General features: G+C 49.9%; 1 protein-coding gene across 1 annotated transcript in view; it reads left to right on the plus strand.

Annotated features, from left to right (window-relative positions):
* Positions 1-24,014, plus strand: part of BSN (bassoon presynaptic cytomatrix protein) — a 66,431-nt gene that overhangs the window by 13,475 nt on the left and 28,942 nt on the right. The window contains exon 3 of the mRNA XM_066195707.1: positions 10,489-11,337. Coding sequence (XP_066051804.1) covers positions 10,489-11,337 — 849 coding nt within the window. The remainder of the gene's footprint in view (positions 1-10,488; positions 11,338-24,014) is intronic.

The raw sequence follows: 24,014 nt of genomic DNA on the forward strand, positions 1-24,014 counted from the left end.
AGGTCCCTCTTGAGCTCTCTTGTAGCCCCTTCAGGTACTAGAAGGGGCTCTTTCTAGGCTGAACAATGCCAGCTCTCATCATATCATGATTTGAATGACCAATTTTAATCTTGCTTTGCAAGTAGATTTTTTTTTTTTTAATGACAGGGTGATTGCTCTTGTAGACTGGCTGTCAGTGAAGTAGCCCCTTCTTCAAGGCTAAATAATAGCTATAAAAATTCTAATTGTTTGCAGATTCTTGTGTAAATTTTATTTAGTAGATGATGACTTATGTCATTGTACCAGGTGTATTTGGATGTCCAGATTTATTTGGATGGGGATAGGAATTCCAACACAAAAAACCTAATTTAAAATAGGTGACTGGTGACTGGACAAGCTATTTCTGGGAAGGGATGCCCAGGCTGGAGGAAATCTACCCAGTGCCTCTCCTCTGCTTCTCAGAGAGTCATGAAGAGGCTCAAGGTTTGTGGTAGGGCCCCGAGCCCCGTGGGAAAGCCTCTTGCATTTGTCTGGGGTCACTGGAGCCAGGAGTTGGTACCTGCCCCTCTGCCTGGTTCGTTTCCCCTCTGCTGTGGGAAAGGAACTGCCTGGGAAGGCTTTGTCATGGGTTTAGGATTAACCCTCCTTCTGGACTCCTTCCAGGCTGCTTTCTCAGTTCTCTCCTATCCAAGCATGGTAAATTCTGGCTGGATGAGTCCTTTCCATCCCCTGGCAGTGCTCCTTCCCTTGCCTCTTCCCCAGCAACCTGAGTGTTGTCCCTTGAGGCAGGCCCTGTGGGCCTCCATCCTCCAGCACTGCATCTTGCTGTGCCTCACTGCGACTCTTCAGCTCCTCACCATCATCTGATGGAAATCCTGGGGAAACCAGGACAGCCAGCTCCCAGGAAGGGCTGGATGGGACACCCAGCCCTGTCCAGGTGTGTACTGTGCCTGACTCCTCCAAGGTGCACACCCATACTTTGTGCCTATTTTATTTGTCAATAATTGCATCCTCTCGGCAACACAATAACCCAAATGAAGATCTGGACTGTCCAAAGGGTTTTGTGAAGATCAAACCTGCTCTGGCCAGCTTATTGATCCTTTGGCCAGCGTTTAGTACCCAGCAGGGTGTCTTGGGATCATGGCATCTGCTTGCATTTCTTTTGCTGCAGCCATAGATTTGTTTTTCACAGATTGTGTGGCTAGCTGGATTATAAATTATTCATGACAGGCAACTTATCGTGTTTATCTGGAATAATTGAGCAATTAAGTCTGTTTAGGTATGTAAAAAGATTGTGCAGTGGCTTGTCTATCTTCAGGCCCTAAATTCTGCAAGAACATTTGTTACATATTTAATCCAGAATAACAACAAGAAAAAAGAAAGGCAGAAGATACACTCTGCTCTGATGCACTGATCCACTATGATGTGTTCATTCACACAAGTTTTTCATTCCAGTGGCTTCACTCGTAAATACACACTAGCCCGGGATAAATTAGACTTAACTTGGCTCCTGCAGTCTGGAAAAAGTGTGAGGCCATAACATCAGGTCTGCAACCCTGGCTCTGAAAACACTTTTGGCTGTTTATGCCACACCAGAATTGCTTATAGTATTAAAAGCTTCCATCCTAGACACGTGGGTCAGAGGATCACGCTCCTCTCTGCCCTCATCACTGCTGTGCTATACTCAGATGTTGGTGCTGCCAAGATAATGCAAAGTTTGAGGGTGAAAGGACCTTTAAATATTCAAGAGTGTTTAGTTGAGTCCCTGAGCTGCAGCTGTTATCTCCCATTGCTGTAGTTGTCCAGGAAGGCTCCCAAAGGAGCTGCAAGCTCATGAGCAAGGCTACACCAGGGACCACTCAGAGCTGAATAAATATGAGCCATGCAGTAAATGGATTATTTTATTCTGTGTTACTAACAGGAAGCTGGGCTGCTTTTAAATTAATGTGTTACAAGTCTATTTACTGGGAGCAGCCTGTGCTCTTTATAGCATTATAGCTGTGAATTGCATCGCTGCTGCACATGACACCCCGAGGAGCCCCGCGGCCTCATGTATTCTTCTTCTTTGGGCAGGAGGTACCAGGGAATGGAAAGTTTTGAGCTCCTCTGCTCCCTCCCAGGCTGCTATTTTAGTTCTGCAGGAGACAATGAGTGAGCAGGACCGGAGGCTCCTGTTACTCAGGACGTCCGTCCTTCGGCCGGCGGCAGGGCACGGGAGCAGCAGCAGCAAAGGGCAAAGCGAGCCATTAGGCTTTCCTTGGCCGAGAGGGCTGCCGTGGACATCCCGCATTACGGAGCGAGAGGGGCCTGGGGCTGCACTTAGAGCACCTTGGCGTGCACAGCTCGGGAGCTTAAAGCCCAGGGTGAGCTCTCTGCCATGCTCCGGGCCCAGGGAATAGTGTCCTCCCAGCACGTACAGACGTCCGAACCTTTCATGCACTCCTGCGGACGGGCAACAAAGGCTGTCTAAACAGGAGCTAGTGAGGCAGCAAATCGCACAAGAAACCTTCCCTAATGAACTGGAAGGACTTGTCCCTTTGCCTCGGGCGGCGGCACTGCCGGCTTGCTTAGCTAGGCAGCGCCTTGTTTGGCGGGGGACCCGCACTCCGGGGGGAGCAGAGGAGCAGCGCTGGGTCTGGCGCTGGAAAGGTTTCCTCTGCCCATCTGCTCCTCTCTGCCAGCAAGGGCAAGCAGTGAAGGAGGGGATGCTCTCACTTCCTGAGGAGGTAGCCATGGGGGATGCTGCCGGGGAGCACCGTCCTGCCCGTGACGGCGGATCGAGGTTAGTTGCAAAGCTGTTGGGCGTGCAGTTATTTCCTTTGATCGTTTGCTTCATCCCTGTGTCGCTGGTTGTGTGGTGCAGAGAAAGATGGACCGAGCAGCGAGGTGCGGGAGCTGGAGGTCGTCTTTGAAACTGCACAGCCTCATGGGCGTCGGTGCCTCCTGATGCCCTTTGGGGAGAGGAGACGTGCTCAAGTAGCCTGGGGTTGGTTCAGGGAGTGCTAACTAGAGAAAGGAAACTGGTTGAGAAGTGACTCATAGGATGAAATGGCACTGTCTTATTTCACAGCTCGATTCTCTGGACAAACGCAGTTTCCCATCTGTTATTTGCAGAGAAGGAGATGAGTTTGGGGGTTGGTTCCTCTCACTCGCCAACAAGCGAGCAAGTTGATTATTTTCTGGCAAGCATTAGCAGGATGATTACTGACGGCTCCGGTGGCTTCCCCTTCTGGGCAGGAGTGCCAAGGACTGGATTTTATTTATATTGAGATGTTTGAAGATAAAGATGAGCATAAGGTGGCCTTTTTCACAAGTGACTCGGTGCCTCAGTGACCAATTCCCCTGTCAATTAAGTGCTGAAACACTCCTAATTGCACATTTTCTCTGGAGCCCTGGATTCTCCTCAAAGTGCTTTAGATTTGGGCCAGGAAGCTTCAGCCCACGCTGCCTGCATGTTTGCATCCGCCTCCTCTCCACCTGGATGCAGGCGTGAATTCTGGTGATGACATGCAGCCTGGCCCCGGGCACACAACAGCTCCCGCACCCTGGGCTGCTCACGGTCCTCCCAAGGCACCTCAGGAGACTCCATCTCCTGGTGTTATCTGTCCCCCTCAGCTCGGACTCTGGCTGATAAACCTCATCACAGCCTCCACGGGATGCTTTGCAGGCTCCTCTTTGTATGGCTGTGCACGGATCCAAACTACCAGGGCTGCTTTTCCTACTCTCCACACACGACCTCCATGGCAAACTGTCCCTGCGCTGTTGTAGAAGAACTCAGCAACAGGATCATGGAATGGTTTGAGTTGGAAGGGACCTTCAAGATAGCTCATTCCAACCTCCTGCCATGGGCAGGGACACCTTCCACTAGATAAGATTGCTCAGGGGCCCCATCCAACCTTTGCCTCAAACACTTCCAGAGAGAGTTTAGTTCTGCTATAAAACAAACCCAAAACTTCAGAAAATGGTGTATATTGGTGTTTGTCCTGTGCTCCATCAGATAGTCTGGAATGGTGTAAGAAACCTGATCCACATGGTACCTTTAGTTTTTTTCTGTGCATCAGCAGCTTGTCCAGGATTTGCTGAGCTTTCCCTGCAGCCCTGCAGCCATTCCCACCTCCTGCCTCCCCAGCAGTATCCTAGCTCCCCACAACTTGTGTTCCCTCTGTTCTCTAGCCAAGGGCTGCCTTCTAGCACTGCCTCTTCCCTTGGACCAAGATATTGTTTAATTGCAGAGTGTGTATATGTGTGGCTTTGGCAGATTTTAGTGTGACAATGTAGAATATGAGACGTGCCCCCCAGAGAGCTCCTCAGGAGTGGATCGGGGAGGCGTGGATGGAAGGGACGTATCGCCGACTGGCCGATTTTGTGAGACAACAGTCCTTCGTGTGCAGGCAGAGCTGTTGAGCTGAAGACACGTAAGGACACTCTCAGGCAGAGCACTGGCAGCTCTCAGGAGAAGCCAGGCTGTTGAAGTGTTCCTCCAGGATAAGCCAGTAACAGCCATGAATGAAACCTGTCTCCATCCAGTCAGTGATCCTACTGTTAAGCCTCTCTGTTAGCCTGATTAACACAGTACCTTCATTACCCAGTTCCAGCTGGGGTTATTTTTATACTCATACTGGTGCCTGCAAAAGGCAGAGGGAGCTGTGACCGTGGCCTTGGAGTGCATCTGCTGGAGGGTGGCTTCATCTGGGGGGGGCTCTGGGGAAGGGGCCCCCTTGGGGCGCTTGGATTTGAAGAGCTGCTGCTGGAGGTGCCCTGTCATGCTCCTCTCAAACACAGTTGGGGGTTTTTTTCAGGATTTCCAGTTTTGTAGAATTGTTAAATACACATGTTTTCGTCAACTCACAGAAAACCCACATTCCTTTTCTGTTCTGAATTCCCATGAACTTGGTTTCTGTTTTTTCAGCTCATTGTACATCTTGTCTCATGCCAAAGGATGACTGTGGGTTGTGTCTTCTGCTGAACAAAGCTCCTTTTTTTCTGTCCTGTCCAAAATGGCCACCTTTGGATGGGATTGATCATGCTGGACTCAAGATGACTTGGGAGCTGTTCTTCCCAGTCTAAAATAATTGTTTAAAACAGGTCCCATGGACTGAGCCCAGTGGCCTCTCTGACACAGGGGTAGCAAGGTCGATGGCTTTGGCTGCAGCAAGGTCTAAATGGGTAGAGCAGGTGAGGAACCATTCCATCTCAAGTCTTCAGTAATAAAAACGGTATCTAAATATGGTCTCTCCTTTTTGGTTTTATTATTCTTCTGTAGTAAGATAGCATCCTGGGTGACCTCCAAATGGACCAAAATAACCAACCCTCAGCAAAGACAGAATTACTCTTTATTATAATCCTAAATTTTGGCGTGAAAATACCTTGGATGTTCAATTACGATGTTTTTCTGCTTACAATGCTCATTTTAAAGCTTCTGCCCACTGCAAAAGCTGAACTCTATACTTGAGATACTTTTAGAGCTGTATTGTCTTATCTGAGGGGAAAAAAACAACCTGCACATAACCAGCACTCCCTCACATCTCCTGGTAACAAATGGTAACTGGGGATGGGCAGAGATGGGCTATTTTCACATAGTCTCCTAAAATAGGTGGTGTTAGAATAACTGCAGAAGCCTTACAGACTCAAGCTGTGTCTATCATTTCAGATCCTTTTTAAATGTGTGCTTTTCTTGGTGTTTTTCTGGATGGTTTGGAAACCACAGTACACAGGGATGGATCTTGGTTCCCTCTTACGTACCTACTCTGCAGAGGGTCACAATCTAGCCCACCACGCCTGTAATTTAGTATGTGTGTGCATGTGTATAAATATTTAATTTATAATTCTTACCAGTGTTTAAATCTGCACTGAGCAGAGCCAGCATGTGCTGTGGATATTCCTGCTGCGATTTTTTAAAAGAAAACGCTGATTGGAAAGTTTTCATTCCTAATGGGATTTGCAAATGGTCGGTGCTCACAGGACAGCATTGAGGGAGGAGGCACATCTGGCATCTGTGACCCAGCAAGCACCACCATTTGCTGACCTATCCATGCATCAGGGAATAATAAGATTTGGAAGGGGGTTTTGAGGAATATTTTGGGATGTTGGAGGGCTCTGTGGTGGGAAAGGTAAGGCTGGTGGTCGTGGGTGTGTTGGGCACTGTGTGCTGGCTGGGGCAGATCAAGTATCAGATACAAACATTCCAAATGTCCACACAGATGGGATGGTTCAAGCCATCAAAGCTTGTGAGATCAGAATAGGCATAAAATACCCTACAGATGAAAGGCCTGCAAGCTTTACCTCTCTGAGTCTTCTGCTGAGCCCAACATGCAGTCTTCTGGATGTGTATAATTTGCTTCAGTGGTTAGAAACATCTGCTGTTAAAAGTGATGCTTAATACATTTGGCTTCCACTTCCAGTTATTAGTTCTTTTTATGCCTTTTTCTGCCTAATTAACAACGTTTTAGTACCTGATACTGTTTCCACTGAATGTGCTGCTATATCGTAATCAAGTCACTTCTTAATCTTCTCTTTGATAAACGAAAAAGATCATCCTCTTCAGTTCTCTTCATTTCAGACATTTTCTGCATCCCTAGAATCACTCTTACAGATCCGGTCTGTTGTCTCCCACAGTGTTTTACTAATCTCCTTAAAATGTCAGTGTGGAACCATGGAGGGCTCTGGAAGGAGTCCCTTGGTGCTGGAAGAGGAGACTGAGCCACCTCCTCACTCCTCCTTCCAGCTCCAGGCTTCCTGCATGGACTGAGCACAGGTTTGCTAGGCAGTAGAGACTCATCTTCATGGATATTTAAGATATGGGGGGCTGGAACAAGATGATCTTTAAGGTCCCTTTCAACCAAAACCATTCTGATTCTGTGGTTTTACCAAAATGCACTGTGTGGGAGTGGTGCTTCCCGTAGTGAGATGATGGTACCTTGGCAGTGGTGAATTCTCCTTGCCCCCAGCTCAGCCAGGTAACCAGTCTGAAATCCATTTAGCATATTCACTGTTCGTATTCTATAGTGCTTTTTATTTTTGTCAGCATGTCATACAATACTAGGTCAAAACACCTTCTGGACATCAAGGATATTGCTTCTGTGCATTACTAATATCAGATGTGCAGAGAATAAAATCAGGTTTGCTCTGCTGTGACCTATTTTTCCTAAAACCATGTTGATGGGCATATTTGTGTGTCCTTCAGTTCTCTGCACAGTCCTTCTGCCTTGGACAGATGTCAGTCTCCCTGTCCCCTTCAGGCCATACCTTTGCCTTCTCCAACCAGAAGACTCTTCCAGCCTCCTAAAATTTCCTCTTAAAAATGAACATCAGCACACAGCAGTTTTCTTAGTTCTCTTAGAGCTCTTGGATGCAAAATTATTCAGTTCTGCCAAATTTAAATATCTTCTGGTGCTGGTAGATGTTGTTGAATGTGCTTCTCAATTGCTAATAGGATGGAAATGCTTCATCCTCATAATGAGTGTTATCCTGCTTGTTCCCAAATGTTCCAGGACAGTGATTACAGCATGTCCATCATATCTGTCTTATTAGCAGCTCCTCCATCTTCACCTAGTGATGGACCCCCATCCTTTGTAGGAAGAGTCTGGGTGTCAATCTTTACTAATCCAACCCCTGAAATTTTTGATTTGGTGAAGAACTGGGCAAACGGGACACAGAAATAGATGGAATGGGATTATTTAATTGACTTGCATCACCATCCTCTAAATGCATCTCTTCTAGCTTGCAGATTCATTATGCAGAGAGAAGATGCCCAGAAAACAGTAGAGAGAAATAGGGGAAAAGAGTATGAAAAGAATGATTTTTTTCTACTATTTCTTTATCACCCAGGCTTTTCCCTTCTCCTTTCTCCTCCTTGGGGGAAGGATCTTTGGCAAGACAACTCAGCCCTTCCTCTTTGCTATCTTCCCTGCAGCATCCTTTAAGTTGTCTTTGATCTGTGTAACCCACACGGTGTGTCATCGGTTTCATCAGTGGAGGCCGGCCAGGCAATTTGTGATAATCCCAACTCAATTTACATTTCAAATGCTTGTTCTGGGAGCTCATGGCCCACTGTATTTCCTGCAGCTTTCTCCTGCTCCCCAGGACAGACGTTCCTCAGCAGCTCCTCACCAAGTCACCAAGGGCAATTGGATGCTCCTATCCCATCTAAAACACCCCCTGGCGTTTTCCTGACCGGGTTCATTGTGAAAAGTGAGAAAGTTAAAATGATCCCATTGTTCTTCCGCCCTGAGCTGAGGGAGGTCCTGGTGGGCTTGTCCATGAGCCATACACAGCTCCTGTGGCCCCGGGACCCAGGCACAGTGCCTCCCACTGCCCAGGTTTTCCTGGAGAAGCCTCGGCCAAGGGCAGAGTTGGGACTGTGTGTGGCACAGGGAGGGAGTGGAACTCCTTTTCCCCCAGTTTCCACCTCACTAAGGGTCTTAAAGTGCGAGTAAGGAGATTATGCAGAGAGGGAAGATTTGAATTTCTTGCATCCTGGGCACAAGAACCTGAAGAGAAAGACTTGGTTCTCCCTTAATTTGAGCTGATGGGGATGGTGGGCAAAGCTGATGGGATTTTGGTAGACACTCTCTTGAAATAGAACTGTGGGAAGAAATTCCAGGGGGTGTGAAAGTAAAAATAACGCAAGAAATTCTGGATGTCAGAAGAGAGACGGCAAGACCCTAAGAAATTATAAAAACTGAAGTACTATTTTCGGGTACGAAATATAATGGGGCTCCTTTGGAACAGCTTGGAGAAGCAACGATGTAGCGCAAAATTGCTGGGCAAAATTTGGGCTGTTTTCCCTCAGCTCCAAGTAAAGGATTCAAGCGGAGGCTGGTGTAGAAAGTGGCGTGGGAGCTCAGCAAGTACAGGGAAGTCTGGGAAAAGAAAGCACAGAGCTGATGTGCAGCCAGGCTTGTAAGGTGATGGGTAGAGCTTTGCTTTAGGCAATGCCAAGCCTTGGCACCCGGCAGGTGCTGGGTGGAGAGGGGAAGGGGCACAGTGGGCAGGTGGAGGTTTCATCTACCCCCCATGAATTTAGACCCATCTTTCCTAACTGATCTGCATTTCCTCTGTTTTTAAAAGTTTATTGTTTGAAGACTGGCCTTTATGAGAACCCTTCTGGGGAGGGGACTTGTAAGGAGGGGTTTAGGGTTTATCTGCTTCACCTCTCGAGGATTGCCATCGTGTCTCGTCGTGAGACCTACAATAACACCCAACTGCATCTCTGCAGGCAGCTCCTGCGAGCAGAAAAAGGTTGAAATGTGCCTGTTGTGTGGTTGGAGTGCAGGGGGAAAACCCTGTGGCCAAGTGCTGAATCACCCATGCCTCCAACCGTAGGACCAAAAGGCCAAGCAGACCGGGAGCTGTGGGACTGGGCAAGGTGATTAAAGTCTCTGCAGCAGGGATTAAGCTGAGCCTTAGAGGTGATCTGTAACACTGGAATGAAGAGATGGCTTCCAGAATGAAAGGCAGGAAAATCCACAGCTCGTGCAGTGGGTGCAGGCCTGTGGGATGTGCAGCTCCCAGAGAGCACAAGGGCCAGGAGCTGTTGTGTGCTGCCCCTGCCAGGCTCTTTATCTGCTCGTCCCGGGTGCTGCTCTGGTTTTGGGGAATGTTCTGGTCCTTTTTGCCACCTTAGTTGCTTGTCTTGGAGAAGTCTTTTGCAAGCAGACCTGGCTGTCCTGCTGACTGTGCTGTATATTAATATTTGTGGAGTTGCTGAGCATCCCGGTGATTCCTCATATGGAAAGGCTCTACAGCCTCTTTAATTAAATTAATTTAGACATCAGTGTGTCACAGGGAACATCTCTCGTGGGGAAAGTCTTTCGTTTATCACCACTTAGCCAGGGAACTGTTCTTTTTTTTGATTTGCATGCAAAAGGTTCACCGTGGTGAGAGTGAAAATTAACCTTTTGCTCCCCAGCCTGCACTTTCCTTCCTGGAAGTGCAGATGCATTGTGCAAGGAGCAGCACTCTTTGCACTCCCTTATAGCATTCCAGAGCCAAATTTTGAGGTGGAATATCACAGCCACTACACTGATTCCAGAAAATCCATCTCGGCTAGCCCCAGGGAAGCACTGAGCATGGCACAGTGGTACTTCCTCATTTGGCCTTGGCTATTCTCTTTGGTATCTCTGGTCACCAAGCAGGAGAGAAAAAAATGGGCTTTGGGGAGTTGACGGAGCTCTGAGCCCTCAGAAAGGCCCCTCTTCCTTCAGGAGAGGCAGAGCCTCATGGCAAGCAGTCACTTCACAGCAGAAGCCTTGGAAGCAGACCAAGGCTAATTAAAGCTGGCGTTCGTGCCGGCGTGCGGTGCCGTGGGTACCTGTGACAGATGGGGGCTGCTTGCCCCGACTGCGAGGTACTGCTAGTGAAGAACATGGTACCAAAATGTTTTTCAGGGGCTGATGGCTGGTTCCTGTGGCTATGTGGGGGTCTGTTTGGGGGGAGGTAAGGGTATACTGGGGCTGCTAGCTGTACCTGCCTATCACTCACTGCCCATGTCCTCTCCTTGTCTCACAGGTGAAGGAATGGCTGTGCTTGAACTGCCAGATGCAGCGGGCTCTGGGGATGGACATGACCACGGCTCCTCGCTCCAAGAGCCAGCAGCAGCTGCACTCCCCTTCGCCGTCCCCCTCCCAGTCCCCAGCCAAGCACCCGCAAACCCCGGCTGCAGATAAGACCCCACCAGCCCCCCACCCCCTGCCACAAGAGCAACCCAAACCTCAGCCCACAACGCCGCAGAGGGAACCGCAAGGACAGCCAAAACCTCAGGAGGCGGCCAGGTCCTCCCCGCAGCATCAGGCCAGGTCCTCCCCACAGCATCAGGCCAGGTCCTCCCCGCAACATCAGGCCAGGTCCTCCCCACAGCATCAGCAAGCCAAGCCTTCCCCCTCTGAGCAGAGGAAGACGCCGGGAGATGCGGGGGCGAAGCCTGCTGCCCCGGCCCCCGGAGCTGGAGCACCAGAGCAGCCCCAGGAGGGGCTCACAGGGAAGCTCTTCGGCTTCGGGGCATCCCTCCTGACCCAGGCCAGCACGCTCATGTCTGTCCAGCCAGAGGCCCCTGCTCCGAGCCAGCCGTCTCCTGGCAAAGTGCCTCCAAAAATTGTCTTCAGCGATGCCAGCAAAGAGGCTGGTCCCAAAGCCCCAGGGGCACAGGTCCGGGCTGGTGCCGCACCGGCTGCGAAGCCGGGCAAACCGGAGCAGGGTGTCAAGCCAAAGGAAGTGCCGAAAGCAAGGGTCTCGTGCCCCCTGTGCAAGGCGGAGATCAACGTGGGCTCCAGTGAGCCCCCCAACTACAACACCTGCACAACCTGCCGGCAGCAGGTCTGCAACATGTGTGGCTTCAACCCCACGCCTCACCTCGTGGAGGTAAGGGGGCTGGCGGGGGCGGGCGTCTTCTGATCCAAGGGTGCGTGCTCTCTCCTTGCTTGAAATGGAGAAAAGATGGGGTGCTTGCTTTCAAAGGTCTATAAAAACCCTTTAAGAAACTGCTGAAGCCAAGTTCTTCCTGGGGCAAGCTGCAGGGCTGGAGTCTATGGTCCTCCACCTCTTGGCAAATACATGGATTTCACGTGTGTTCACTGATTTCATGCACCCCCAGCAGTGCCCACTGCTCTCCAAAGTTGTCCAAGGGTGAGGTCATGCAAGTGCCAGTCACCAGTGAGCATTGTCTTCCTGTTGGTATGGATGAAAGCCTTGGCCAGACTGGAGATGAGGCTAATGAGGGATGTTCTGCAGCTCCTGCATTCTCAAGTAGTGAGACTGCACGAAAGATGATACAGGGGAAGAAAGTGTCAGGGCCTCAGCAAGAGGAGCCTGGGTGCAGGACAGTGGAATGGGCTGAGCATGGGGTGGATGTGGGGATGCCCAATGTTGTTTGGATGTGAACTGGATGTGCATTCTGCAGCCTGCTGAGATAGAGTGCAAGGAGTAAAGAACAGAGGCTGAGATGGTCTGAAATCCACCCAATCTTATAGTTCTAGTTGAGAATGTCTCTGAATTGTTGTGATGCCCACACAGATCATCTTCCCAAGCACCAAAAAAGCACCTTAGCTAATTCTAGCCACTGGCGCCTAGAGAGGAGAGTGGAGCAACTGGTTCAGCTCGAGCATCCTCCTTCCCCTTCCACCTTGGAAGCTAGGGAGGAACATCTTCCAGGCCCTTCACCCCCTCCTGTACCAGTGATTTGAGACCCTGACCAGAGGAGGCCCAGGGCTTACTCCTGCAAAAGTGCTGCATCTCACAGACAGTTAAGACACAGAATTGATAACATCAGCACATGGAGAAGTTAATGGGAACTTGAAATGACCAGAAGTGGGATTGCTAATCTTGGCTCCGTTCCACGGCAGATAATTACATTTTATGTCCCTAGCTCCTCCCTGCAGTTTCAATTACACCCAGTAATTTTCTGTTCGTGGTCACGTTGGCGGTGGAGGAGATGCTCTCCCAGAGTGTCTGTGGAGGTGCAAACCCCTCAAATGGCCATCTCCGTGTACTCAATGCTGTCTTCTATGCCAGTGCTCTGCTCCTGCTGTTGCTTCCACCACTGCCTCCACCCTGCCCCGGGGGCTTGAGTGAGGAAAGCTGTCCAGGTGTTCTTTGGGTAGGGCTGAACCTCGTGTTGGCATGCCCCTGGGCAGCAATGTGTTCCCAGGCTTCAGAAAGCTCATGGATTGGTGAAAAGGCTTTAATGCTCTCTGGCACCTGGCTGCTAATGAATTAATTAGATAATTAATTTGGGGTTGGGTTGTAGCCAGTAATGTGGTGATCTCTGCATGTACCAAGGAAAGGTGAGCTCTCAGCCCTTGTCTCTAGGGTCACTAGCTGACACCTGGGATTAAATTTCAGATTTTGAAGTCTGGACTCTGCCTGGGTTCCCTCAGCTCTTGAGCAAATGCCTTCAGACACCCTTGGGTAAACCCACCCTGCCAGGTATGCTCCTCTTAGTGTTTCTTGCTGCAGTGCATCCCTGCAACATCTACAAGCCTTCACACAGAGTGAAGACCCACAGCAAGGCACTCAGGCATTGTGCTGCCATGGGTTTTGTTTCCCTTTACACTGAACCTTTGTCCAGCTCTGCATGGTTGGATTGGTTTATGAGATTTATTTTTTTAAGAGTTGAGCAAGAAATGCAGCACTTGTGCTGTGGATGTTTTTAACAAAAACTTTCTGAGGAAAGGAAAGCGTTGCAAGGTCTGTAACGTGGTTGGCCTTTAGGTTTGCTTAATCTTCTGGGAAAATTGCTCTGTGGTCTGATCTCTTTTTGCCTGCAGCTCACATGGGCTTGTCCCAAGCCCTGAGGTGCATGCAAATACCAGAACTCGCTCTTTGAAGTAGTGAGGCTTAATCCATTAATTGCTTGATGAATTAGGACCTTGGCTATAAGCTGCCCTTGGAAGTTGTGTGAAAACTAATGAGGGATTTGATCTCGAGTCTGGTAAGTGCAGAGGAGCATGAACTGTGGGTGGGATGGGCAGCATGCTCTGTACGCACCCCTGGAGCCTGGTCAAGGCTTCACTCTGGCCCCAAAAAACATCAGTCACAGGGAGGGAGAGGGCATGGCCCACAGTGGCCTGGTTTTTGGAGGAAGAATGGAGTTTTGCAGGAAAATAGTGCTAAAACCATGTGTTTCCTGCGAATAAAGTTGTTTAGTCACTTCCAAAAAGCGGGGAAGGCTGTTGTCCCTATTTGCAACCCCCTAAAACTTCTGATTTCCCTGGAAAGATGTATTATTATACCCATGCTATTTTCATTCCTATCCCACTCCTGATCTAAAGATGGAGTCAGAGGCTCTGTGTCCCTGCCGTCCCCTCCCACCCTCTGCAGCTGCCTGAGGAGGCATCCAAGGAGCTGCCTCCTCCCCAGCAGTCTGTTCAGCCAAAGTGCCTACCTACCAAATCTACCAAAAGAGAAGAAGATACTAAAAGTGCTGGTTTTCTGTGAACTCACTGGCTGAGCTGCACAGGGGCTGAGCCACTCAAAGAAAAGGCTAACTTGTGCTTCTCTTATTGTCCTTGCACCACTATAGACTGATGCTTATGCAGGTGAAGGATGGGTTGTGCCTCTGAGCCCTGAGTTTCCACAAGATCTGCCTGCAAGGCTGGCTTTCCTCTGGCTTGGGGTCTTGGTGGGCATGATCAGAAGGTGCCGATGAGGACTGGAAGCGTAGAGCACGTGAAGTGTTTAGGGGGAAGGGTGGCATTTTGGCAGTACATCCAGCCAAAATACATCCAGCCTGTGGTGGCCCATGGCTCTGGAAGCTGTGGGTGACCAGCACAGGAATCCCAAAAGCATGCCTGACTTCCACTTCCTCTGTATGCTTGCCATAGTACACATTACCCAGCTTTAAATAAGTTGTTTATGTGAAATACCACGAGTACAGGTGCCTGGGGCTTCCTCCCACCTCCTCACACCTCCTCCAGGAGCTCCATCCTGGGAGCAGTACCATGAGATGTTCTCAAGCCAGAGCTGACACTTTGGGACTTTCCCAAATTCCCTACAGCCTCAGCCCAACGCCATGCAGGAAGGGAAGAGTTTTCTGTTGCAGGAAGACCCAAGTGCTGGGTCATTTTGCCGGGGATGTAGGAAATCTCCTGTTTGTGGCAGTCTGCTGAGGGAACGAGTGATCTGGCAAGAGCTGGCTCGCAGTGTGATTGCCTTTGTGCTTGCATTATGTTCTCCCAGTAACCCCAGTTGACCCCAATTGACTCCAGGGGTTTTGTATTAAGGAACAAATGAACTATGCATGTTGTGTTACTAAATAAACATGGCAGGATGCCCTGTTGCCTTATTAACCAGCCTGAAACAGGAGCAGTGACAAGTTTCATTGCAGAACACTGCTGATTCCCAGGTGCCAGGCTGTGACCTCCAATGGGCACCGGACCCTCAGGAGGGTCCTCTTACTGATTTGTGGTACTCGCCGTACCCCATTCAGATCCTAAAAGTGCTTTTTTCCCCTTGATTTCCCCATGCATTGTAAAAAACATCCTTTTTTAAAATAACACTTGTATTTTCATAGGTGGTGCTGCTGCATTGCCCTGTCTGATCTCACCAGTTAATGCTGTTAGGTTCCTTATTACATGCATTATATGCATTATTAATACAGTATATGCCTATCATATGTTGGTGAGACACAGGAACAGGTTTCCCAGAGAAGCTGTGGACTTCCCATCCGTGGAAGTGCTCAAGGCCAGGTTGGATGGGGCTTTGAGTAACCTGGTCCAGTGGATGGCGTCCCTGTGCATGGTAGGGGGGTGGAATGAGATGAGCTTTAAGGTCCTTTCACATCTGGGATTCTGTGATTATCTTGATGTGATATCACAGGATGCAGGAGCAGTGTTTGCTCGAGCCCTTCACGGGACATGTTCCCCTTCTGCTTGCTCCCCTGGTACCTGCAGCCAGGTACAAACCAGCCCATTCAAATGGATTTCTTGCAAAGAGTTTGTGAATCACTGTATCAAATCCAGATACAATCACTGTATCTGGAAAGCCCCTTACCTCTCTTTTCATCATGATCCAAGAGCTCCTGCTGGATAAAATTGGTGCTTGAGCAGAACAGCTCCCCAGGGTGGGATGCTGCACTGCTCAGATTCGAGATGCTGATGCTGAGGATGGGGCTGACCTGCCCTACTTGCAGAAGCGGCCGCGGCAGCTCCTGGCTCGGCTACAGGGAGGAATGCCTGGGAAAAGGGACTTCAGTGAGATGAAAAAAGCTCCGTGAGATCAGCCTTTGTGCAGAACAGGGTGTCGCTGCCGGCAGCCGGAGGATGGCTCAGAGAAGGAGAGCCGAGGAAGGGTTTTGTGCCAAAATTATTTTGGTGTCGGCACACAGATTTCAGAGAAGAGCTGAAAAGAGAGCGGGAGGAGCGTCGGCCTCCTGCCTCACCTGCCCTCGCTGCGAGGGGGGCAGCAGCCGGGAAGGAGCCTTTGTTCACCTCCCGATGTGCCGTGTCTCCCTGCCCCCCATCCCAAGGGTCCCTGCTCTCGCTGGGAATGAAATTAGCTCCTAGGCAAAGAGGATTAGCGGGGTTAAGAGAGCCTCCAGCTCAGCACTGTCCTGGGGTGGAAATCCCAGCCCCGGTCTGGCGTCTGGGGCCATTTCCCCCGTCCTTCCAGGGCAGAAAAGCAGGGTATATGTGCCTTAAGAAGAACCTGACTCCTGCCCTCTGGAGCACAGGTGTCTGCGCTGGGGATCCAGCAGCTCTCCATCTCAGAAAGCCCTGTGTCCTTGGTGGGATGATCAGAAATGCTTCCTGAAGAGCCACCTGCCTTCGCGGGGTGAGAGGGAGCATGGGTGACAAGCAGGGACAGACGCTTAAAGTTTTCAGGCATCATTTTTCCGTAGGAATCCAAGGCCTGTTATTGTCCTTTTCCTACCAGGCTCAGAGGGCAACAGGGACATGCTCTGCAGCTCCTGATGGAGCAGCTGTTGTCAGTCACCCTTTTGAGGCTGTTTTCCCTAAGTCGAGTGTCCTGCAATGACAGCTTGGCAGAGTCCCCGGGGCTCAGATGAGCGTGAGGATGGCCCACTCCCCTATCCAGGGACAGGAGGAAGAGCAAATTGCCACTCTTGAAAGGTGGGCAGGAGGTTGGACCCTGGAGTTTTTTGCAGGAGAAGGAGGTAGCCAGAGATGCAGGCCACAAGGTGCAGCAATTGGCTGGGTTTCTCCTACATTTTTGTGCAGAAATCATAATTTTAAACAATACCCCAGCCCCGAGGGTATGAATATTTGGGTCAGTCACATAAACTTAAGTCAAACTGAGAGCTCTGCATAGTAGGGCAGCACTAGAGAGGAAGGTGGTTTTGCTGGCCTGAGCCCTCAAATCTTGTTAAGGGCTGGTAATTAACATCTCGCTGTGACTCAGGAGTTTTCTGTGCTGCTGAACCTGCTGTAATTAAGCTGGTTCCTGCTTCTGGGCTCCCCAAGAGCTCCTCCTGCAGACACGGGGCTGGGGTCACTGTAACCTTGCACACAAGTCCAAATTAAGAGTGGGGTCCCACCTGATGGGTGATGAGCAGCATCTGTGGGTGGTCCACTCATGCAATCCATGTTTCTGTGCCAGACCTCACTGCTGGATTTTCTGCCGAACCCCATTAGATGTTAGCCCTGTGTCTGCTGCTGGCTCTCCTCTTCTGCTGTGTGTTTTTGGAACTTCTGGGACTGCTCCACACACTGGGGTTTGCTTCACTGTGCCTGCTCTCAGCTTCTGGCCACTTTAAAATTATCTTAAGACCTGCTGTTCCTTTCTTTAATCAGTAAAAAAGCCCAGAGCTCCAGGTTCCTTTCTTGTTTTAGCTGCAATTACATTATTAAGGGACAAATGTCAGATGTATTTTGACCCTGCTGATTGTTACTTCTGATACTGCAGATTGTTTTCAATGGTTCATAAAACCACACAATATTTTTACAGGGGTGACAGTGGCTGAGCAAAGTAGAGGATTTCTGCCTTCTAAATGAAGATATATTTGAAGTGAATGATGCTTCCCCGATGCTAGGCTGGTTTTCCAGAGCACATTTGCTGTGCCCTAGGACTTGGAGCCACTGCCTGTTGTATTACTGTGCTCCTGGGCTAGCAAGCTGCTAGGGCCAGCAGTGCCAAGGTGTCTCCAGAGCTGTCCTGCTGGGAAGTGAGTGGATGTGTCAGGATCAGAGCCTGAGTGCTCACTGTAGCTCAGGCAGTCAAAAGATTTGGTCTTACAACAGGGAGAGCTTTGGCTTCGGGGAGGTCAGTATTGCTTCTGGCCCAGCCCATGGTGCTGGAGGTGAGGTGACAGCAGGACAGAAGTGGTTCCTGAGTCTCCGCTGCAGATGTCCTTCTCAATAGTCTGTAAAAGCTCTTGGAGCCACCACCTCACTGCGGGTTTTGCTTTTATTGGTGGTGAAACTTCATCCATGTGGTATTGATCATGGTGTTTCTTAGAAACTAGAAACTAGAAACATGAATAGGTCTTCATGGCAGCTCTTCTCCCTAGCTAAGTTTTGACAGCTTTTCCCAGCAAATGCTTATTTTGGTAGGTATTGCAGATCTGCTTCTCAGGGATGGTGGTATTCTGTCTGTGAAACTTCCACAGACTCATCCTTCAGAAAGTCGCTCGAGCCATCCTTGAGCAGACAGACAGGGACAGTGACCTTGCAGCCGGGACATGGACACAGACGTATGGGGCTGTCACTGCAAGGGCATTGGATATTCTCAACCAGTTGGGTGCCATGAATATTAAAATTCACCAACATGGGAAGGGCCTGAGTAACTTTCCATCACCCGACTGAGGTTTCACAGTTTGGAACAGCTCCGGGAAGGGCTGAGAGAAGATCAATACCTGCCCTAATGCACCTCGTTAGGGGTGTTCTTGACCTTGAGAAGCTTTGAAAAGAGTTACTGTTGTGCACATGAAAGGTTGAAGGCAGCAAAAATAGGCAAAGTGGAAGCAGAGAGAGGAAGCAGGACAAGCTAAAGCTGCCGTAGTGTTTTATAGATATCAGAAAGGATTTCACATGTATTTGTACTGGAGAGCAAAAAAACCCCAGTTGATTCACAAAATTCAGGTCACCTGGTTCTAGCACAGGGTTTTCTGCCTTTTGCTGTTCAAGTCAGACCCAGCAGCCATTGTGATGGGGCAGCCCTGGAGCTCTGTGCCTCAGGGAGCCTTGTGCCTCTCTGCTGCTTTGGGCAGTATCGCTGATGTCCACTGCAGCACCAACCCAGAGGTGTCCTCTTGGCTCCCCAGACGAGTCCCCGCTCACAGGGAGCTGGTGCAGACCTCAGTGAACACCTCACTCGGTCACATAGCTGGCGTGGGGGAAAAGTGAGGGGGGTCCTGTGTCATCCTCCTAACGCTGTGCCAGGTGCAGCAAAGAGCAGGAGATGATGGAGGCAATGGTACAGAGGAGGCATGGAATGGGGACAGGGGAATGGGGACAGCCTGGATACTCATTGCTGCCCCTGCTGTGTCTTGCATTGAACAATGAGAGTCTGAAGAAGCTCAGAATCAGTCCCCAGTGCATGGCCTGGTACCCAACATCAGCAGGCTATTGCCATCTCTACCCAGAGAGATCCATAGTGCTTGGATCAGAGGGGTCTGGATCACACTTGGATCATGTTTGTGATGGTCAGCTTTATGAGATGGCTCCTTGGGGTCTGGTAGGACATGGCAGCACTGACCCCTGAGTCCAGGCTGCTTGGTGGAGTGCCTGGGCTCCTGTGTCCTAGACCTCTCCCTTGCCCACAGCAGGAGCTGCCGATGGAGGTGGTGGTAGACACTGGTCTTATAAAGGCAAAAGGTGTGGGGGGGTTGGATTGGAGGGAACCTTTGGAGCAGTGTGCTCTGAGGACCACTGTCGGGGCTGGTGGCCCCTGAGCAGGTACCAGCAGTAGATGATGAGGATGGTGGGACCACCTGAATCAGCGTCTTGGTCTAACGCTGTGATGGGCAGACAAGGAAACAGCTCTTTTAGTGAGAAATGGCGAGGGGATTTGGCTGTTCAGCTCCTATTTCCACCCCTGGGAGCAGCCACAACTTATCCTGATGGGCTCACAAACCATTATGCAACCTGGATCTTTCTTCTTTCTATTTTTTTTAATAACATGCCATGTTAGTGCTTTATTTGGAACATGTTGGGACACTTAATCGAGCGTTTAATTGGCTTTGTAACAGTGGATTTCTGAGCGGGCTGAGGAGGAGGCAGCTTTAGGACTGGGCTGCAGTGGAGATGCTCAATTTTCCAGCTGCAATGGGAGCATCTCAGACTGAGTTTGCTGGTGTTGATCCACTTACCAAAGCACCATCGTTCTTCCCAGTGGCATTTTGCAGTTGTATCCCATGGACTTTAGGATCTGTAAAGGTCCATAGAACAAACTGGGAGTGAGGAGAGGGGCTGCCAGCGGTGAAGCGTGTGACCATGCTGGGATAGAATCCAACGGGAATGCTGATGATGGGATGTGATTGTTGGGGCTGGGTTTTGCTAGCTCAGGCCAGGCTCTTATGTTGATTCCTTTCTTGCCATATCCAAGCTGTGCTGCTGAAGTCCATGGGCAGGACAAGCCCACGTGGGCAGCTTGGGCACTGGAAGGACATTGGTGCTGTGCTGCTGAAAAAAGTGCAAGCCTTTATCACAGTGTGTGCTATTGAAGGCTGTGTCCTCCTGTAAGGATCAGCAGGATCTGAAAGACAGTTTGTGGTATCTGCAACTCAACCGATGCAGGGATTCACCCTGGTTTAATAGTGTTCCACTTACCATGTAGTTCAGGATTCAGCCTTTGCTGTGTGCTGGGATGCCCTGTTTTCCCCACTACACATGTGGTGGGGTGAGCCATGCGAGGTTAGGACTAAGATCCCATCTCCCAAGGAGCGCACTGGGTGTTTGAGAAAATGCTGCTGAGTAAGAGAAGAAATTACATTTATTTCTATGGAAAGAAATGGCATTATTAGTGTGGCTAAAAATTACTGCTCAGGAGGTGGCCAGCTGGCTGTTCCTGTTCTTCCTCCATTAAATCATAGGATCACGGAATGGTTTGGGTGGGAACGGATCTTAAAGCCCATCTGGTTCCAATCCCATACCATGGGAAGGGATGATTAGGTTGCTGGTGGGGCTTTGCTGGAGGGACACAGGCTTGTCCCTTCAGGTGGCACTGCCAGGAGATGTGGGATGGGGAGCTGGGCCCTCACCATCATCCCTCTCCGAAAGTCTCCCTGCTTTGCAGCATAAACTCTCTTCTCCCGTGGTTCCTCTCCACAAAGCTTTCCTCTGTGGTGGAGAGGGAAGCCTTCTATAATTAATGCTGCGGGGAGAATTGGGGTGCTGCAGTGCTGCAGTGCCCGGGACTCACCCAGGCTCCAGTGCAGCATTCCCTGCATGCAGCCATCCTCTGCTGGGCAGCAGTGAGGAGCAAGCACCGCAGGTCAGGGCACTTCAGCCTCTTCTTTCAAAGCACAAAACCTCACAGCATGTGAAAAGGCAGAAAGCTGAATGGACCAGGGAGGTGCACTGAGGAGCTGCTCCTTCCTCCTCCTCCTGGCCTGGTTACTGGGCTGATGAGCTGGGGAAGGTGGATGGCACCAGCCTGAAGCAAAAATAAACACCAAAGTGAAATAGAAAATGAAAGCAAACTCATTCTTTGAAGCATACCGAGGCTGTGAGCCTGGGAAGGTCTCTGAATGGATATTTTGAGCAATGTTTCATTCTTACATTACCCAGGCTGGTTTTCAGTCTCGGTGGTGGAGCTATTAGTGTGGCCTGTGGCCACCTCACAGCCACCTTTCCAATAATTTTGCTGTAACAGGGGTCAGGGACTGAGTGGAGACATATGATCGAATGCCTTTTTGGTTGATCTTTGCTGTGTAAGTTGAGAGGCAAATGTTTCACAGGGACAGTTTGTCTTCTGGAGGTTTGAGACCCTTGCAGGAAGTGGGTCCCCTTGTGGCACTCCAGGGCAGGTGCTGGGTAGCAAAGCCTCAGATGCTAGAAATGGGTTTATTTATATTAATTTTCTGTTCTTCCAGAGGAAATTCTTGCGTGGCTTCTGAGGACCCGCATCCTGGCATGAGGAGGAGTTCGTTACCAAACCTTTCCAGGCACTTTGACCCCTTCCAGAGGGTTCACCTGCCTCTTAGCTACTTAAAAGCTTTGTCACAGGACCTTGTGAATCCTGGCTTCCTCCATCTGCATTTTCTCCACAGAGCAGAAGAGGGAATGACATGTCCCTCCATTTTCCACTCCCTATTCACTTCCTGGCCCTCAGTCAACCCATTCAGCACAGATCATCATCCCTGCCCCTGTCATTTCATCTGAAACGGCGTCCTTTACCTATTTTTTTGTGCCTAAGAGCAGCTACTCCACTGGGCAGGCAGATGCCATGCTGCAGCTTCCTTGATGGTGAGACAGGATTCCTTAAAAACCCCGATGCTTCCATAGTCTCTTTCTTCACATAAGGCTGTAAACTAGCTCCTTTCCAACGACTGGGAGCGTAGGAGGGATTAGCCAGGAGGTGCCATTATTAACGTAAGTGATTGTAATTGTAAGCCAGGGCATTAACAGGGATGCTTATGCTTGATCCAGCAATGATTGCACTCCTTTCCTTCTGCGATTTTTATCCCTTTCCTGCTCCTGTGAGCAAGTGGAAAGGCTTTTCCAGAGCTTGGGCTTCCACTTTTCCTTCCCTTGTGTGTTCACCCTGCAATATTTAGAAAGCATAGGCAATATTTGGAAGCCACCAGGGAATAAAATGCTCCATCAAATGTGTGATCATTCCCTGAGAAACTGGGGAGTTTTTAGGAAATTTCCCTTGAGAAACTGACAAAACTAAGGAGAGTGCCAGAGGCTGGGCCAACAAGGGCTCTGGTGTCTGCAGGGGCTTGCCTGCTTCCTAAGGGCATTGATTGCTCCAGTGCAAACTGAATTTCTCTCTGCTGTGAGGATGGTGAGGCCCTGGCACAGGCTGTCCAGAGAAGCTCTGGATGCCCTATCCCTGGAAGTGTTCAAGACAATCTGGATGGGGCATGGAATAACCTGGTCTAGTAGAAAGTGTCCCTGCCCATGGCAGGGGGTTGGAACAAGGTGATCCTGAATGTCCCTTCCAACCCAAACTGTTCTAGTGTTCTATGGTCTTCCAGAGGGAATGCCAGTGTCTGCTTGGGACTGATCACTTCCAGCATTGGGGGTGACGATAAGAGGCTCCACCCGCAAGTGGCTGCTCTGCCACCCAATTGTTTTTAATTTAAAAATCCCCCAAATTTTAAAGGCAATCCTGGCCAAGCATAAGAAAATGGATAAGAAATGGGACACAAAGTTTAAAGAGGGAGCGTAGCCACACCCTCAGGAAACTGAGCATGCGCTCATGTGCCTGCCCTCTTGGAAAAAGGACATCCAAAATTATGTATTGCTTTGTACTTTGCCAAGAGTTTCTAAATATGTTGCTTGAAATGGCACCTAGAGAAGTGAGATCTTCTAGGCAGTACACAAACTGAGCTATTATAAGTAAGCAGCCCATTAACAGGAATGCTGGCACCTTCTCTTTGAAAGAAACATCCTCCTTTTGGGTTGTTAAATAGTTGTTTGCAAAATGAATGGTGCCTGGTTTATAGTCCTGATGCACAGTCAAACACAGGTGCTCTGAGAGCAACAGGGAGCTGGAATTGCCAGCGAGGGTAATGCCAGGAATCCAGGAATTAAATGTGCCCCCAGTCTGAGAATAGCAGCTTGAGAAGCTCAGCCAGGGGAACCTCCTGCACCAACAGAAGGGAGTATCAAACTTCTTAAAAATTGCTTCAATCTTTGTGTGGCAGAATGGAATTTGCTGGGGTGAGGGTGGACAGAGGTGTAGCCCGGTGCTGGACTTTCTGCCCAGCTGAAATTCATTTCCCTTCTGAGACTGTTCCTAGAGCTGTTTTTAAAGCTCTTTAGGAGCTCCTGGAAACGATTCCCCAACAAGCAAATCGTTTCAGCTAATGAAAAATCTGATGAGAAAGCCCCAGGTAATACTTTGCAACTTAAACAACTTTCTGGGGTGTTTGGAAGAGAAACAATTTGAAAGGTGCAGGTGCTGTAGTTATATTTTGTGTGTTAAGAGGGCAAAGTGAAGGCACAGGGATCTGGAGGACACGGCTGCGGTTTCTGCTGTGCTTTATCTGCTGGTCACAGTGGACATGGAGCCAGGTGAAGGGGACAGGAGGAAGCTGGGATGTCACGGCTCTCGCCCCGTGTGGATGGCATCTCTGAACATCCTGGCAGCCGTGCTGTGGGGTTCAGCCTCTGGGGCACAGGGGGGCTGTGCTGGCAGGTGGCACAGGGTAGGTGTGAGTAAATCATCTTCCCCAGCATACCCTGCAGCCCAAATTCAGGGCTGGACTTCCCCAGCATACCCTGCAGCCCAAATTCAGGGCTGGACTGGTCCCTGTGTGCTGCTCTCGTGGTCCCCAGCTCTGCAGAGGCTCCGAGAGGTGCAAAACCCAGGGTGCTCTGAAGAGCATCCCCTGTATTTCAGGCAGGGAAGATCCAGCTCTGAGAGATACTCAGGCTCAGCCACGCAGAAATCCGTGGTGGCACTGGTGG

Source organism: Chamaea fasciata, unplaced genomic scaffold (genome assembly GCF_029207755.1).
Source record: "Chamaea fasciata isolate MVZ Bird 193981 ecotype frontalis unplaced genomic scaffold, bChaFas1.0.hap1 SCAF_13, whole genome shotgun sequence".
NCBI lineage: Eukaryota > Metazoa > Chordata > Aves > Passeriformes > Sylviidae > Chamaea > Chamaea fasciata.